A 16,636-nucleotide genomic window follows, 5' to 3' on the forward strand; every position below is an offset into this window, starting at 1 on the left:
CAACATATCTACTAAAATTATCCATCTCAGTAATCTCACTGTACGCCCCGGTGCTCATTTAATGTTCACACTTCCAGTTAAATAAAAAAAAACATTTTCCACATTATCACCTCGCACCAGGGGGATACGAAAAGTGCCAGCTGTCATTTGTTTCCACTCTCCATCACCCCGCCCAACCCCCTTGGACAGACAAAGTTGATTAAAACTCATTCAATGGGTGTGATGTGTTAAGACAATCTGTGCTTAACAGAGCCACTTGTAAGAGCAAGGTGACTTTCTGCTCAATTAAATAAAGCTACATTACAGACAGATTTTAAATTCTTCAAGCAAAATTAGCTGTTTGTCAAAATCTGCTACTCTGCGAGCAGTACACGACTTCTCAAAAGGTACCTTTTGTCTCTCGTGCAAACTCGGCCAAGGTTTATTTTTTATAATTACGAAAACTGAACGATATGCTTCAGGGACTCATTGTAGTGTTGTAGCCAATACGGTTTGCACAGGAAAATCAAAATACCGCCCCCCCTCCCAGCCGAGTCTTGCCTCCTGCTGTTCCAAAGCCCTATGGTTTCAAGGTATGTGTGAAATATCTTTTCTTGTTCCAGTTATTAATCCAATCTATTTTTACTCATCCGGCTATGAAAAAAATATGGCCAAAAGGATCGCTGTAAAGGTTAAATTCCAAGCTGAAAAGACAAGACTCAACGTGTCTTCTCTTACTCTTCAGTTTACAGCTCGTCCATGGTCATTCAAAATTAATATTGTAACAAACAGCAGACATACAGATGGTATAAGCTGGTTGCAGCGTGGTGACAGTACAGCCCTCTACTCCCCTGCGCATAACAGGGATGTTGCCTGCATAGGTTGAAGAAGGTCTTCTGTCGCTCAGCCGGCAGCACCTCTGTTGAGCGACGCAGGAGACCTGGGTTTGAGCCCATGTGGTGAAGGATGAACCAAGACAGGAGCAGCGAGAGCACAAGCCCAAGAGCCCAAATTCATTACAATATTATAAATAATATAGTCCTTATTGCATTTAAATTGGAATGTTTTTACAAATATATGAAGAGGCGATACACAACATGTAAATGTAACCCTTTTCTTTCATTTAGCTTATAGAATTCAGTGAAATCACGAAACCATCACTTATAATAACTCATCCAAATACACACACTCACACCGTAGTCAACAACAAGCTATAATAGTGGACTATTTTTATATATTTTATATATTTGGCTATGTAAGAAACAGATAAATGCCTATTACCTCTACAAGGATAAAATATATATATTTTAAAAAAAAACGAACGTCAAATGTTTCCAAAATGTCTCCTTGTGATATTTTAGCTGCTTAGTTACACAACTCCACATTAATATTACTACCAAGAGGTATTAAATCAGTACAACTTTTATGAAGTGTTTTTTAACCATCTAAACCAGTTTTTTACAGCTATTAAAGTCATGCAATGTTTGAGTTAGGCAGGAACACATCATTGTATCTTATTTTTGATTTCGTTTTTAAAAATTAAAAAAATTGTGTTGATAAGCTGTTCCCCAATTACTGGTTATTGTGAAAAATAATCCTTTCCCCCTCCCTCGTTCAATTTAAAGATTTCCGTGAAGAAATCCTTAAACACAAAACCATTGCGTATAATAATTCATCCAGCTGGTTCCCTGTTGAATGACGCTGATGGACCAGCCAGGTTCAATTTCAGGTGGTTGACTATATAGTAAAGTTTAAACTTTTTTTTTTAATTCCAAGTTAAATTGTTGGCTGATTACTGGCTGCTCACATTTGGATTAAGACAAAATATAGATTTTCTCAATTTGGGTGTAAACCTGAAAGACGCATCAAGTTCACAGTAAGCTATAATAGTGGGGTATTTTTATGCATTTGGCTATATGAGAAATAAACCGAAAGTAATGCTCTGATCGCGCTTTGAACCGCCTGGCTGCAGCTCGCTACATTGCAGTGCTCATTACCACTACAAGAACAATAGATCAAAATGTTTCTAAACTGTCCACTTGTGATACTTTAGCTGCTTAGTTACACAATTCCATATTAATATAACTATCAAGTGATGTAAAATCCCTACAACAATTATCTTTTTACAGTAACAGCAAGTGGTGTTCTTACTATGTATTCTTAGAAAAGGATAGAACGTTATAACTTTTTATGAAGTACAGAATATAATCTTAATAATGTTAGAACAAGCACGTTAAAAGCAGAACCCACTGTAAGTTACCAAGTTAAAGACTTTGATGCATAAAATACTTATGCATAATTAAATCATTTATGATGAAGGTGGAAGGTTGTGTACTTTTGTCCAACTGAGCAATCTTGCTTTTATAAAATATACCGACTTTTTAATGTTTAATTATTAAAATACTGAAATACACAGTTTAAAATTATTAAAATGCTAAAGAGTATACAACTTAAATTCTTAATTGGAAAAAGATTGTCTCTTAGCAGTGACCGGGATTCAAAACTAGGCGTTTTCTGGTGACAGCTCAAATACTGTACATGAGACGTTAAACTTTATTAGCTCCACCTGGCGGTTTTGCAAGGTCTTCTGGATATTATTCTATTTAAAAAAAACATGCAGTATGATGTGGTATATTGCGCCACATCCACCACGTTTTAACGCAGCGTACCTCGCTCATTTTTAATTGTTTTAAAAAGGTTTCACTCTAAATATGACTTGGTGTTTATTATTCAGAAAAAAATACTAAAAAAAAATATTTTAGACAAAAAGTTACAAAAAGTGGTAAAAACCAGAGGAATACTAGTTTAGGGATGGTGATGTTGACATGCTAATAACCTCTTTACAGAAAAGGAAAGCTGCTGCTCTGTGCTAAACATGCAAAAATAATATAATAAAAAGTGCAAAGATAGAAATCTAACTATTCGAGAGACATTTAAATTCTCTCTGGACTAGCTGCCTGTATAATTTACATGTAAATTACACACTTAATTAGTACTTAATTAGTAATTAATGAATACACTTAATTAGTTCATAATCTGCTATACCGCATCAAGAATATATGGTGTAATTTCAAAACAAGTTTATGTGAAATTTCATTTGTGTACAGAAAGTTATTTTTTATTATTTCATAAATTATCTTACCATACTTAAAGTAGTCATTGTGACTATTGGTTCAGTTAAAGCATTTTTAGTGGAGGCCCAAGCCTAAAATGGACTGTATATTGAAATATTATAGCTTCTTTTACTAAACTACTAATTGGAAATCAGAGTTTTATGTGTGATTGAACTGGGAGCTAGAGTCTATCCCAGCAAGCAATAGGCACAAAGCAGGGTACACATCTTTCTCCATACTTTTGCCTTTTCATCACCTTGATCAAGTTGTATCTTAATTTTGTCTGTACTGTATATTAAACTTTGTTCCAGAACTGTTGTGGCTCATCTTTGTACTTTTTTGCAAATTCTAATCTAGCCTTTCTGTTTTTAGTACTGATGAGAGGTTTCATGTTGCCGTGTGGTGCACAGTTAATTGAGATACTTTTACCACTGCACTGTGGAGATTGTTTGCTATCTCTTTCTTTGGCTGATATCTTATGGATTTTCTTTATAGCTCTAATGATTTTTCTTTCATAAACTGCTATTGTCTTCCTTAAGTGACCTGTTTTTAGCTGATTACCTACTGCTGCAGTAGTTTCTTTGTTTTTCAAGATATTCCACGTTGTGGATCTACGGTTGCCTAATCTCTACAGTGGATCTTATTGGAATTTTCCCTTATTTTCACATTTGCTTGCTTTTCCATCACAGACAACTCTCTTTTCTTCATTTTGGTTTGTACCTTCTACTTCCATGGGCACCCCAAAAAGTAAACACAAATGTCTGGAACCAAGGCGTACATTCATAGCTCTTTCATGTTTTTAAAATTAAATATGGAACACATGAGCAATTAGAAAATCTTGTCAGCCATTTATAACATTACTTATGCTTATCAGAAATGGGGGTCTTGAAGACATAAATATCATTGTTCTAACATGGTTAGATATGTATGCAAAATAATATTCAGAAGCAAAAGCTGAAATTCTATACTTATATACTCACATTAATCCTTTCATTGAAATACAAATTTCCTTAGACCACTGACAAAAAGGCTAATTTCACTTCACTAATGTGTAACATATGTCTCTATCAATACTGCTGTTGTCCAGTTAGTCCTAGATTTTTGAAAATTATTTTTTAGGCAAAATGAAGACTTTTTTTCTGATGAATTATTTTCTCTGATGGAGTGAAGTGTGGTACTGAAATCTATTGGTAATACTAATTTAAACACACATTGGTAAATGCCCCCATTCAGTTTGTAAGCATATAGAGAAACTGAGGTCAGCAAATTTGATTATCTGATATCCTAGAGGAATAAGACTCTCATTAATTAGTTGTTCACTAGATTGATCATAGTTAATTCAATTAACTATGAGCTATGTTAATGTATTTGAGCTGTATAAAAATGATGAAGCTGTCACATTATAGTTTTTATATTTTTGCATTGCAGGATGTTGACATGCATTATGAGGTCACAAACACTCCTGCCATGGCACGTACCTCCAATCTCAATGAAGAACTCGGGCAGGTATTTCACTCGTACTTCTCAATTACACCCATTCCCCAGGTTACATAAGGTTTCATTGTCACCTTGCTTTTATGCAAGTCTTAAGGTTGTGTCCAGTGGTATTAAATCAATATTACAACTTTTTTCACAACAATAACAGCAGCCAAGTATGGTGCACTTATTACATATTCTTAGAAAAGGATACAATATTATAACTGTTTTTGAAGTATATAAACTTAATATAGTTAGAACAAGCATGTAACTTTTTCAAAATAACCACTGTATGTTACAGTGTTAAAGAGTTTGATGCATAAAATGTTGATGAAGAAGGTGGATTACTGTTCTGTACTTTGTTTTTTACATTTAGCTACCACTACCGTCTACTGTATGTACATTAGGTATATATTGCATGAGACCATATGGCTTTAAAACCACTACAGTGCAATATGTGTAAAATATATTTTTCAGAATCAAAATTTGAAGTTAAATTAATCTTCTGGTTACTTGTTGCTGAAATACTCATTAAGACAAAATATAGATAATCTCAATGTGTATTTTAAACCTGAAAGGAGCACATCGCGTTCACAACAAGCTACAGTATAATAATAAACTATTTTTATATATTCAAGTAATTTTGGTTTTGTAAAATAGCCCTACTTTCTTTTTAAATTCATGTATCATACTGTAATACTGTGTTCATACTGCATTACATACAATCATACTGTGTTTAAAATTAATAAAAGTCTAAACAGTTCATAACTTAAATTCTATAATTGGAAAAAGATTGTCTCATGGGGCTAAACATTGACTGGGATTCAAAACCAGATGTTTTCTGGCGACAGCTCAAAAGCTTTCACATGCCACGTTAAGCATTCACTGCACCACCTGGCAGTTTTACAAAATAGAGCATTCTGACAACAAAATAGTTTTAAAAAGTGTAACGCAGTATGTTACACAAAGGTGTGTACACTGTGAATTGCTGCATTATCCAGCACGCATTCTGAATGCCTGGATCTGTAAGGCTTTACATAACCAGAATGTTATGTATGTCGGAAACAGTCCTTTTTAGCTGTTGTTTGAGCAAATATAGAGAATAATTATTCAATATAATGCAGCAGACCTCATTTTTTCCTTAGCTGTGTGGGAGAAAGGGATGAGGGACTGGAGAGTAGGACTGCAGGATTATCAGAGTTTATGGTCTTTTACTGGTTAACAGGTCTGTGTGCTAATTAGGGAGCGTTTAGCAGTATACGAAGTAGAGAAAATAAACTTTCCCCATTTATTTAGGCACAGAGAAAATAAATAATGATGGAAGAACAAAGTAGCTTTACAGGTCATTTAAACCCTCTAATCTGAACACCAAATACAACATGCACTTAAAATATACAGTACTTTTGACTTTAATCCTGAATTCATTACCCTGAACTGTACTGTTCACAACAAATAAAACGCACAGTAAATAATAGAAAAATTAAACCACTGGTGTGCTTACTGGACATAATTGCAGGTTACTCACAATTTTTAGCAAATATTCATTTCAATTCAAAATACATGTGCAAAAAAGAGAAACTGAAAGTATAATGAAGGCTTAGGTGTGACTGTGTTGTGCGTATACTGCACTGATAAACCATTGAAGGAACTCACAGCACAACTTGATTTTTACATACTGTATGTAAACTTTCTGTAATTTGAACATTTTATTATGGGACTGATTGGATGTTTTTTAACTACAGCTGGAATGGTACATATGAGCTGCAAAGATTTTATCACACAGATCATTTGCTCCCTGACCGATTTCCTTACTTTGAGCTAGTAAGTATGGACAATAACAACTGAAGCAGAAACATTTTCACACTTAGATTGTTCACATATAATAGGGTCTGGAAGTCACAAACTCAAACAGGGAAGTACATCTGAAAATACTTAATAGCCTTGTATATAAGTGTTATAATTGTAGTATCATTTCAGCAAAGCAATGCATTCATTTTTTTTATTTTAGGTCAAATATATATTTTCAGACAAAACTGGGACTTTGACTTGCAATGTGATGCAATTCAAGAAATGCACAATAGCTGGAGTTGCCTATGGGTAAGTTTATATTTTTGGTTTGATTTTACAAATGTTTGGTGCAAACTTCATTATTATTGCATCTGATGTTTTAATTATGCTTGTTAGTGTATCTTACATGAACCAGTCCATATTAATTTTATTTTCCTTTTTTTCTTTTTAAACCTTATAGTTTTGGGACAGTAAGATTCCTGTATGTAAACATGAACAAGTTTTTATTTTTTATGGAGAAGAAACAATATATTTTGGATAGTACATACTTTATTTCAGTGAAAAACATAATGGGTAGTACAGAAAATTTATTCACTGCCTTTCAGATTTTCTAAAATTTTGCATATTGTTGCCACTGAATGTTATCAGAGCTTCATACTGGTCCTAGTGATGTATAAAGGTAGTCTGAATGAACAAATAACACCAAAGTTTAGTGCCTGTTTCATTTAACAAAGTCATCAAACATCCAATGTCCCTGTGTGAAAAAGTGAAAAATCCACTTATTATTCACTAACTAGTTGCGCTACCTTTAACTTCAATAACTGTAACCAAGCGCTTCCTGTTGCTGTTCACTGCAAGGGAATTTTGATCCATTCCTCCAAAACAAACTGCGTCAACTCAGTAACATTGGAGTGATATACATAATACTGTATATTACTGGGACCCACATGAAGCTCTGATAACATTCAGTGACAAAAAAATGTAGTCAAAAATATGAAAGGGGGCATATACTTTTTATTTTTACAAAACACAACAAGAATATAGATACATATTTCTTATCTGTATTAATGCTTTCTGTTTTACATCTTGAATCAGATTTCTGAGATATGAAGCAAAGTATAGCAAAACAAAAATGACTCACTTTGCTCACAAAGCTTTATGTTTTGCGTAAATTGTAATGTATATATGGAATAAATGTTCTGTTTATCATTCTTTAAACTTGAGTTTAAATTATTTTCTTTATAAACCACTAATTATAATTAAATTTATTCAGCTCTTTAAAAGTGTTGTTAAATTACTGTATTATGGTAAATTAGGTCACTAATTACTAATTACTTAATCCAACTAATTAAGTTATTAAAATAATTATTAATCCAAAGTTAAGCACACTGAGATACAAGTTCAGTTACTTAACATATAATAATTTAGTAAATCTGCAGTCTGCAGGATCAGTAAATATCAATCACCCCCAAACACAGTTATGTTAGTTCATCTGCTGGGAAATGGATCCGTGTGACAGATCCTTAGATGGTTGTATAATAATATAATAATAGTATAGTAAGTGGACACCTGCACATAAAACCCCCTTTTTCCACGGGAGTTAAGGTGCAGATGGACCAATCCTGATGTCACTGAACCTAAGCAACCCAACTTTAGTCCATCTATTGCTTGTATCTACAAAATTCCTTGTGATAAAGCAAGCAGCACCTCTACTAGTTCAGTCCCGTTTTGGCCGGTCTGCTCTTCAGTGTCTTCTTTCTTACTGGTAGGCCAGCACAGCAATGACTGAGTGAGACGCTGAGAGAGAGGCTTTATTATCCCAGAGTGAGCAATTTGTTTTACAGCAGCAGTGTTGATGTAGACAGACAGGAAAAGAAAAATAAACAACAACAATGTAGATACATATTTGGATAGAAAATCAAGTGTTAAGTAAAGATTTGGCTATAGGTATGAATGAGAATTTAGATGTATTGGTTTTGGAGTTGGGGTGTCGGTATCTGCGTTCAGATGGGAGTAATTGGAATTCATTTACTAAGAGGTGTGAAGGATCATCACAGATGGATTTTGCTTTACACATGATAGATAGATAGATGACAGATGGTTGAGAGGGAAGGAAGTTCAGCACCAATGACCTTCTGACGTATTTACAAAAGGCTGCCCAGTTTGTTCCTACCTCTCAGATTCAGGATGCCGAACCAGCAGATTAAGGTAAAAGTTAGAACAGATTCAAGGAAGGACCGACAGAACAAAATCAACAGTGAATGATCAACCTTAAGCTTAAGCTTTCTTAAGAAGAAAAGCCTTTTTTTAGGATCAAGTCAGTATTGGCTTCAAAACTGAGCTTGGAGTCCAGAACAGTCAATTATCATATCTTTGGTCTTTGACACATTTAACTTGAGGAAGTTTTGTTCACACCAGGTGATAGCTCTTGCAGTCATTTGTGTATAGTACAAAGAGATATTTGTGTATAGTACGACAGATATCCTTGAGGGGATCCAGTAAAGGAATGCTTTTTGTTGGATAAAATGCTACTGCTTGGTGTAATCCTTCCTTTATTCACTCTAACTTTGTCTCTTTTCTTTTCTCACCAAAACTGTATAATTTGTACCCTTCAATTTTCAACAAGAGTCTCATCCTGTGATACAGCTTCTTACTGTAAAGATTCAGAGAATAGACAGTAGCTGTCTACCCAGGGTTCAGTTAGAACCGTGGAATCTATAAAAACAAATGCATTCTCACTGTCAGATTAATAATTAATTAAATTAGCCACAGCTGCTTGTACATGCTCAAACAAAAATTGAAAATATATTTGATTTCAATGTTTTTGTATTAGTTTTGCTTCTTCCTATTCCTGGTGATTCAGGTAATACATTCTTCAATATTTTATACCTGTTGTGTCTCCAATAAGGACACCCATGTGAGAGATAAAGAGAAATCCTTTATTACAGATACAGCCATTCAAAACGAGCGGTACAACCACGCTGTACCGTATGCAAATTAGATTATGTTAATAGTATCCGGAATCACCTTGTAAAACTGCCAGGTGGAGCTAATAAAGTTTAACCTCTCATGTACAGCATTTGAGCTGTCACCAGAAAACACCCGGTTTCAAATCCCGATCACTGCTGAGGGACAATCTTTATCCAATTAAGAATTTAAGTTGTATACTCTTTAGACTTTTAATTCTAAACTGTGTATTACAGCATGTTAATCATTAAACATTGAAAAGTTGGTATATTTTATAAAAGCAAGATTGCTCAGTTGGGCAAAAGTACACAACCTACCACCTTTATCATAAATATTTTAATTATGCAGAAATATTTTACGCATCAATGTATTTACCGAAGATATCACTAATAGTATTAATACTGAATGACCTTGGACAAGCTGTAAGCTCAAAGTATTACCCTGGTCCACTTACTTTGTAACCGTCTTTGTAAACTAAAAGACTTTTTCACCTTTCACATGCTCATAAACTATTTTAATTTAGGAACATAAACATATTATGAAAACTGTATATGGCTGGTATTGGTATTTTAAAGAAAAAATACACATCATTATTCCACTTTCTCCCTAACATTTTAAACATACATTAAGTCTTACATGTGGTTATTTTGGAAACGTTTTTACTTGCTCCTTCTGACCATATTAAGATTATATACTTTGTGAAAAGTGATAGTCTTTTAACCTTTTCTGTGAATTAGCTCGTTATCAGTGTAAACAAAAGCATACTTTTAGGATTTGATTAACAGGGAATATAATAGGGAATCGCATATCTAAAGAAATTAATAATGATATAATTATATTCATGGACTCTAACACAAACAGTAGTATATACACATATCTATTGATATGTGTAAGGCTGTTTCACTGCTTGTCATGTGACTCTCAGTGGCCTGATGGTTTAAGTGACTGACTTATAAGTGAAAGGTCGTGTGTTCAAATCCAGCTATCACCACGAGTTTCTTTTAATAAACATTTCTTTGCAAAACTAAAATAGCAATAATATGGACACTATATTGACTTTTTTTATATTTCTAAATATCACAACCCGTTCGAATCGAAGGCATTTATTAACAACGAATCGTTTCCAACTGCTACTGATATCATCATCATCAATATGTGAAAAAAGTGAATCCTGTTTTTTTATAGTCTGTTGCTCAAATCCTGCTTAACTAAAAGTTAGACACAAGAAGAGTATTATTGGACAATGTTTTGAGGCTAAAGAAATCAATAACAATATTAATTCAAAGATCTAAATATATTTAACGCATACGCCTGACATTAGAGGGTGTGTTTGTTCGCCTGCGCGGTGACGTCACCGTGTTTCCCTCTGAATAGCTACAGTAGCAGGAACCTGTACCATGTGGATCCCTTTAGATCTCCCTTCAGATTTAAAATGTTATTAATAATATCTTCAGTGTCGCTTTAACATTGGAATGTTCTTCCAAGTGTAAAAAGAGGCGATATGCAACGTGTACAGACCGTACAAGATCATTTTTTATGAATAATGTCTTCCGTATCGTATTAAAATTGAAACTTTCCACAGGTGTAAATCCACCTATTTTCTAACCGCTTTATCCAGGTAACAGTTTCACAACTCACCCTCCCCCCTGCCTGGCTGACTTTCTTTTTAACCCTTCTGTGCCCGGATTGCAGCGGTTAAGATATTGTTCCAAGAAAAAAAAGAGAAATTAAAAAAAAGAGAAATTTCACCAGAGCCTCTTCTCTTCTTGTGTCTAATTTTTAGTTTAGCAGGATTCAAGCAGGATTTCAGATGAAAGGCAGTGATGTCAAGCAAGCCCAAGTCATAGTTTAACCAGAGCCTACATTACATTTTAGCGTTTCATTTTGAACTGAAGACCCTCACACCTGAAGAAGGCTTCACAGCCAAAACGTTGCGTTTTCTCTCTTCTAAGCATGTGTACAATGCTGTAATACAGTTTAAAATAATTAAAAGTCTAAACAGTATCATATAAACTCCATTAATATAAGTATCGAGTGGTATAAAATAAATACAGCTTTTTAGTATAGATTACACTTTTCTAAAATGTATTTAAAAAATAAAAACGATTACAATCTAATCTTTCCATGTTTGATCCCAAGATCCCAAGAAAAATAAATCTAAATGGGGAGAAAGCTATGCTGAAAGTTTATTAAGATACTTAGAAGACAAAGATAATGATTTACGTTGCATTTGTCAGATTGTGAATCAATAAAGACATTTAATTAAACACGCGTTTGCAATTTAAATCAAAATGGGGGTAAAGGGACTCACTCTCTCTTATTATCAACACTCGTTCAATTGTGGTTCTTTTGGTTTCACGGAGGTTTCACCAGTATTCCACTTTTTCCCTAAACATTTTAAGCATTAAAGTCTTACATGTGGTTATGTCGGAAACGTTTTTACGTGCTCCTTCTGACCATGTTACTGTTTACTGTTAATGACCATATTAAGTTTAAGTGCCTGCGGGCACTTTTCCTGTCCGTGGGGGAGGGTGGACTGCCTTTCATTAGAAGGTTAGCCTATTCTACTCTGAGAATGTAGAGGGGGTGGAAAGTGCCCGCGGTCATTCGCACTGATTCCCTTGTGAAGATATGGACATAAGAATATTCGTACGTGGTAAAAAAAATGGCATAAAAACTACATAATTTGTTTAGATACGCGATTCCATATTATATTCCTTGTTAATCAAATTCTAAAAGTATGCTTTTGTTTTAGCCGATAACGAGCGAATTCACAAAAAAAGGTTAAAAGACAATCACTTATTTCACAAATTATATAATCTTAATATGGTCAGAAGGAGCACATAAAAACATTTCCAAAATAACCACATGTAAGACTTTGATGCTTAAAATGTTTAGGGAGAAATGGAATACTGGTGTGTATTTTTTCTTTAAACTACCAAGACCAGCAATATACAGTACAGTTTACATAATATGTTTATGTTCCTAAATTAATATCGTTTATGAGCATTTGAAGGGCAAGGTGAATCTGAGATTCTCAAGTCTTACTTTGTACAGATGCAGCCATTCAAAACAAGCGGGGTATGCCGTGGTAAAACGCGGTGGGCGTGTCGCGGTGTAACACGTCTAAACGCGGGTTACCGTATAATACCGCTTAATACCGCATAATACCGCAAGTAAGATAATAGTATCCAGAATTACCGCCAGGTGGGGCTAATAAAGCTCAACCTCTCATGTACAGCGTTTGAGCTGTCACCATCAAAGTCTTTACAGAAGATATCACTAATAGTATTAATAATGAATGACCTTGGACAAGCTGTATTACCCTGGTCCACATTCTTTGTAACCATCTTTGTAAACGAAAAGACGTTATTTTTTCATTGACAAAAAGTAACACCACAGCATTTCGTTGATCCGATCACGCATTTGTACAAAGTAATTATTGAGAATCTCCGATTCACCGTGCCTTTCAGATGCTCATAAAAGATATTAATTTAGGAACATAAACATATTAATGTATGTAAACTGTACTGTATATGGCAGGTCTTGGTATTTTAAAGAAAAAATACACACCAGTATTCCATATCTCCCTAAACATTTTAAGCATCAAAGTCTTACATGTGGTTATTTCGGAAACGTTTTTACGTGCTCCTTGCTCCTTCTGACCATGTTACTGTATGTTTATACAGTATACAGTAGTTTGTGAGAAAACTGATCGTTTTAAGCTTTTCTGCAAATACACTCGATACCGGAGTAAACAGAAGCATACTTTTAGAATTTGATTAATAGGGAATATAATATGGAATCGCGTATCTAAAGAAATTAATAACGGTATAACTATATTCATGTACTGTTGCACAAATAGTAGTATAAGACTTTCCATTGATATGTGCTTGTCACATGACTGCCTCGGTGGCGTGATAGCTTAAGTGACTGACTTATAACCCTGTGGTTGAGTGTTCAAACCCAACTGTCGCCATCAGTTTTCTTTTAACAAATAAACATTTCTTTGAAAAACTAAAATAGCAAATATTATTGGCATTATATTGACATTTTTTATATTTCTAAATATCACAACATGTTCGTACTGTATGTACACAGCGGTACCGCAGGTTGTACTGTAGGGCGCAAATCCATGTGAGCCTGAAAGCCCTACATTAATGTGCATTTGCCTGGCGCTGCGCGGTTATTGCATCTCTCTCTCTTTGTGTATCTACATTGTTTGTAAACAAACCGGTTTCTCAGGTATTTTCAAAGTAGAATAAGGGCAAGTCCACCTCCCCCACTCACATGTTTTCTTAGAAAAACAGATTCACAACGCGAAGCTGTGTCAGTCTTCTGTGTAATAAAAATTGGTTTGAACACCATGGGTGCTGGTTTTAAGACGCTGCTGAGTAAAGAATAGGAATTTTCCTGCTGTCAGCAGTATTGTGTATATAGTTGACCCTTACCTGAATGAAAACAAGACATAAAGAAAGGGTTTCAGAAATCAAACAAAGCTTTATTCCTTTGTTTTGTGGTCTGGGTAATTGGAGGCTACGCTGTTATGCTTCCTATGGTGATATACAGGTTTTTCGCACGAAGTCGTATTGAGCAGTATTTCTCGTGTTGTGAATGTGTGTACACAGCGGTCCCCCCGGGTTCCAGTTAGTGCGTAATTACACATCGATGAAAAACCGGAGGTTTAAAAAAAAGAGAATTAGCTCACTGATAGTTTTATGTGGAGGCTGTGAACATTTTCACATGTCGTGGTCTTTAAAATACATTTGGTTTGAAGGCTTTCTGTGCACCACGAGTGCCCCTGTCAGTCATTTTGGCCAGCCAATCATGTACCGAGGTAGGGCGCGGTGGCGCACACGTAGATGCCCGCGGTATGGGTTTGTACCGTGCATTTTGAATGGCTGCATCTGTATGATTGGAAACGAATATGTGATCGGATCAACTAAATGCTGTGATGTTACTTTTTGTCAATGAAAAAATAGTCTTTTCGTTTACAAAGATGATTACAAAGAATGTGGACCAGGGTAATACTTACACTTTACAGCTTGTCCAAGGTCATTCATTATTAATACTATTAGTGATATCTTCGGTAAAGACTGACAGCAGGAACATTCCTATTCTTTACTCAGCAGCTTATTAAAAACAGCAGCCACGGTGTTCAAACTGTTTTTTTTTACACAGAAGAGTGACACAGCTTCGCGTTGTGAATCTGTTTTTCCATGTTTACAAAGAAAGTGGAATACAGTAATACTACCTGCTATATAGATACGTATTTTTAGATATTTAGATCCTTAAATTAATATCATTATTGATTTCTTTAGATACGTGATTCCATACTATATTCCCTATTATAAAACGGATGATTTCGGTCCTGAAATCTGATTGGCTAACACACATTCGAAGCCATGCTATATTCTCTTATAGACATACACCCTGGAATTTTGACTTCACTGTGTGATAAAGAAATTTTAAAGACTATTTCTTAGCGTAAATAAAAAAGCTTGGATTCTCATGTATCTGATATCTCTTTCTGCTGTCTTTGTTGCGCTCTTGAGGATTCTTGTTATATTTTGAGCTCTTGTTGAATGATTAGTGTCGCATAGTTTAAATCATTTTCATTCGTAGAAATTATGAAACGCTCGGTTAAAATGCAAGGGAGATTATGTCTGTTATAGTAGTATAAAAACGAGAGTTTACTGTGGCGTTATCGGAAACCCAATTTTAACAACAAATCGCTGGTGTAATATCCTAGAAGGCACTGAGACCAGGACCAGTAGGAGCGCTCCCGCGGCGAAAAAGAAAATGCCTGACGAACTAGGGATTGGACAGTTTTTCAGTGATTGTATGATTGATGGAAGTGTTCAAATAAATGTGCTAAAGAAATCAACAAAAAACAAGTAATTTATTCCTTTATCATGTTGGCTAGCTAATGTCCTGTCCTTGTTAGTTAGTTACTTGTGACTCTGACTTACTTTGTATGATTGGAAACGAATGTGTGATCAGATCAACGAAATGCTGTGGTGTTACTTTTTGTCAATGAAAAAATAAAGTATTTTTGTTTACAAAGACAGTTACAAAGAATGTGGACCAGGGTAATACTTTGAGTTTACAGCTTGTCCAAGGTCATTCATTATTAATACTATTAGTAATATTTTCGGTAAAGACTTTGATGCATAAAATATTTCTGCATAATTAAAATATTTATTATAAAGGTAGGTTGTGTACTTTTGCCCAACTGAGCAATCTTGCTTTCATAAAATATACCAACTTTTTAATGAATGATGATTAACATGCTGTAATGTACAGTTTAAATTTAAAAGCTCAAATGCTGTATATGAGAGGTTAAGCTTTATTAGCTCCTCGTGGCGGTTTTACAAGGTGATTCCGGATACTATTAACATAATCTAATTTGCGTATGGTAATTTCCAGTATGACGCGACACGCCCACCACGTTTTACCGCGGCGTACCCCGCTCATTTTGAATGGCTGCATCTGTAGCACTTCGTGCTCATGTGGGTTTGCACCCTACACCCTGTGGTACTGCTGTGTACATACAGTACGAACATGTTTTTATATTTAGAAATATAAAAAATGTCAATATAGTGTCCATAATATTTGCTATTTTAGTTTTTCAAAGAAATGTTTATTTGTTAAAAGAAAACTCATAGCGATTGCTGGATTTAAACACACAACCTCACGCTTATAAATCAGTCATTTAAGCTATCATGCTACAAACGCAGTGATGTAGCATAGTGGTGAAACAGCCATACGCATATCAATAGAAAGTCTTATACTACTATTTGTGCTACAGTACCTGAATATAGTTATATCATTATTAATTTCTTTAGATGCGCTATTCCATATTATATTCCCTATTAATCAAATTCTAAAAGTATACTTTTGTTGACTCCGATAACGAGCGTATTCGCAGAAAAGGTTAAAACGATCACTCTTCACAAAGTATATAAACGTACAGTAATATGGTCAGAAGGAGCGTGTAAAAACGTTTCCGTTTCCGAAATAACCATATGTAAGACTTTGATGCTTAAAATGTTTAGGGAGAAATGGAATACTGGTGTGTATTTTTTTATTTAAACTTCTAATACCAGCAATATACAGTTTACATAATATGTTTATGTTCCTAAATCAATATCGTTTATGACCTTCAGATGCATTATGATCCTCTTCTTTTTATGCTCAGCTACTAAAATTTCCCTTTAGTTATGTATAATGTAAAATTCCATATAAATATTCAATACTAAGCGGATTAAAATGTGCACAGTAAAGAGATTAAATGATTAAATCTTTTCACT

At 34.5% G+C, this 16,636-nt stretch overlaps 1 protein-coding gene across 3 annotated transcripts in view; it reads left to right on the forward strand.

The window, feature by feature from the left end:
- atp8a1 (ATPase phospholipid transporting 8A1) overlaps positions 1–16,636 on the forward strand; it is a 372,853-nt gene that overhangs the window by 208,685 nt on the left and 147,532 nt on the right. For all 3 annotated transcript variants that reach the window (XM_088910036.1, XM_088910046.1, XM_088910027.1), the window contains exons 13-14: positions 4,521–4,598; positions 6,577–6,665. In XM_088910036.1, coding sequence (XP_088766162.1) covers positions 4,521–4,598; positions 6,577–6,665 — 167 coding nt within the window. The remainder of the gene's footprint in view (positions 1–4,520; positions 4,599–6,576; positions 6,666–16,636) is intronic.

The sequence above is a fragment of the Atractosteus spatula genome, chromosome 1 (assembly GCF_055471065.1).
Source record: "Atractosteus spatula isolate fAtrSpa1 chromosome 1, fAtrSpa1.hap1, whole genome shotgun sequence".
Lineage (NCBI taxonomy): Eukaryota > Metazoa > Chordata > Actinopteri > Semionotiformes > Lepisosteidae > Atractosteus > Atractosteus spatula.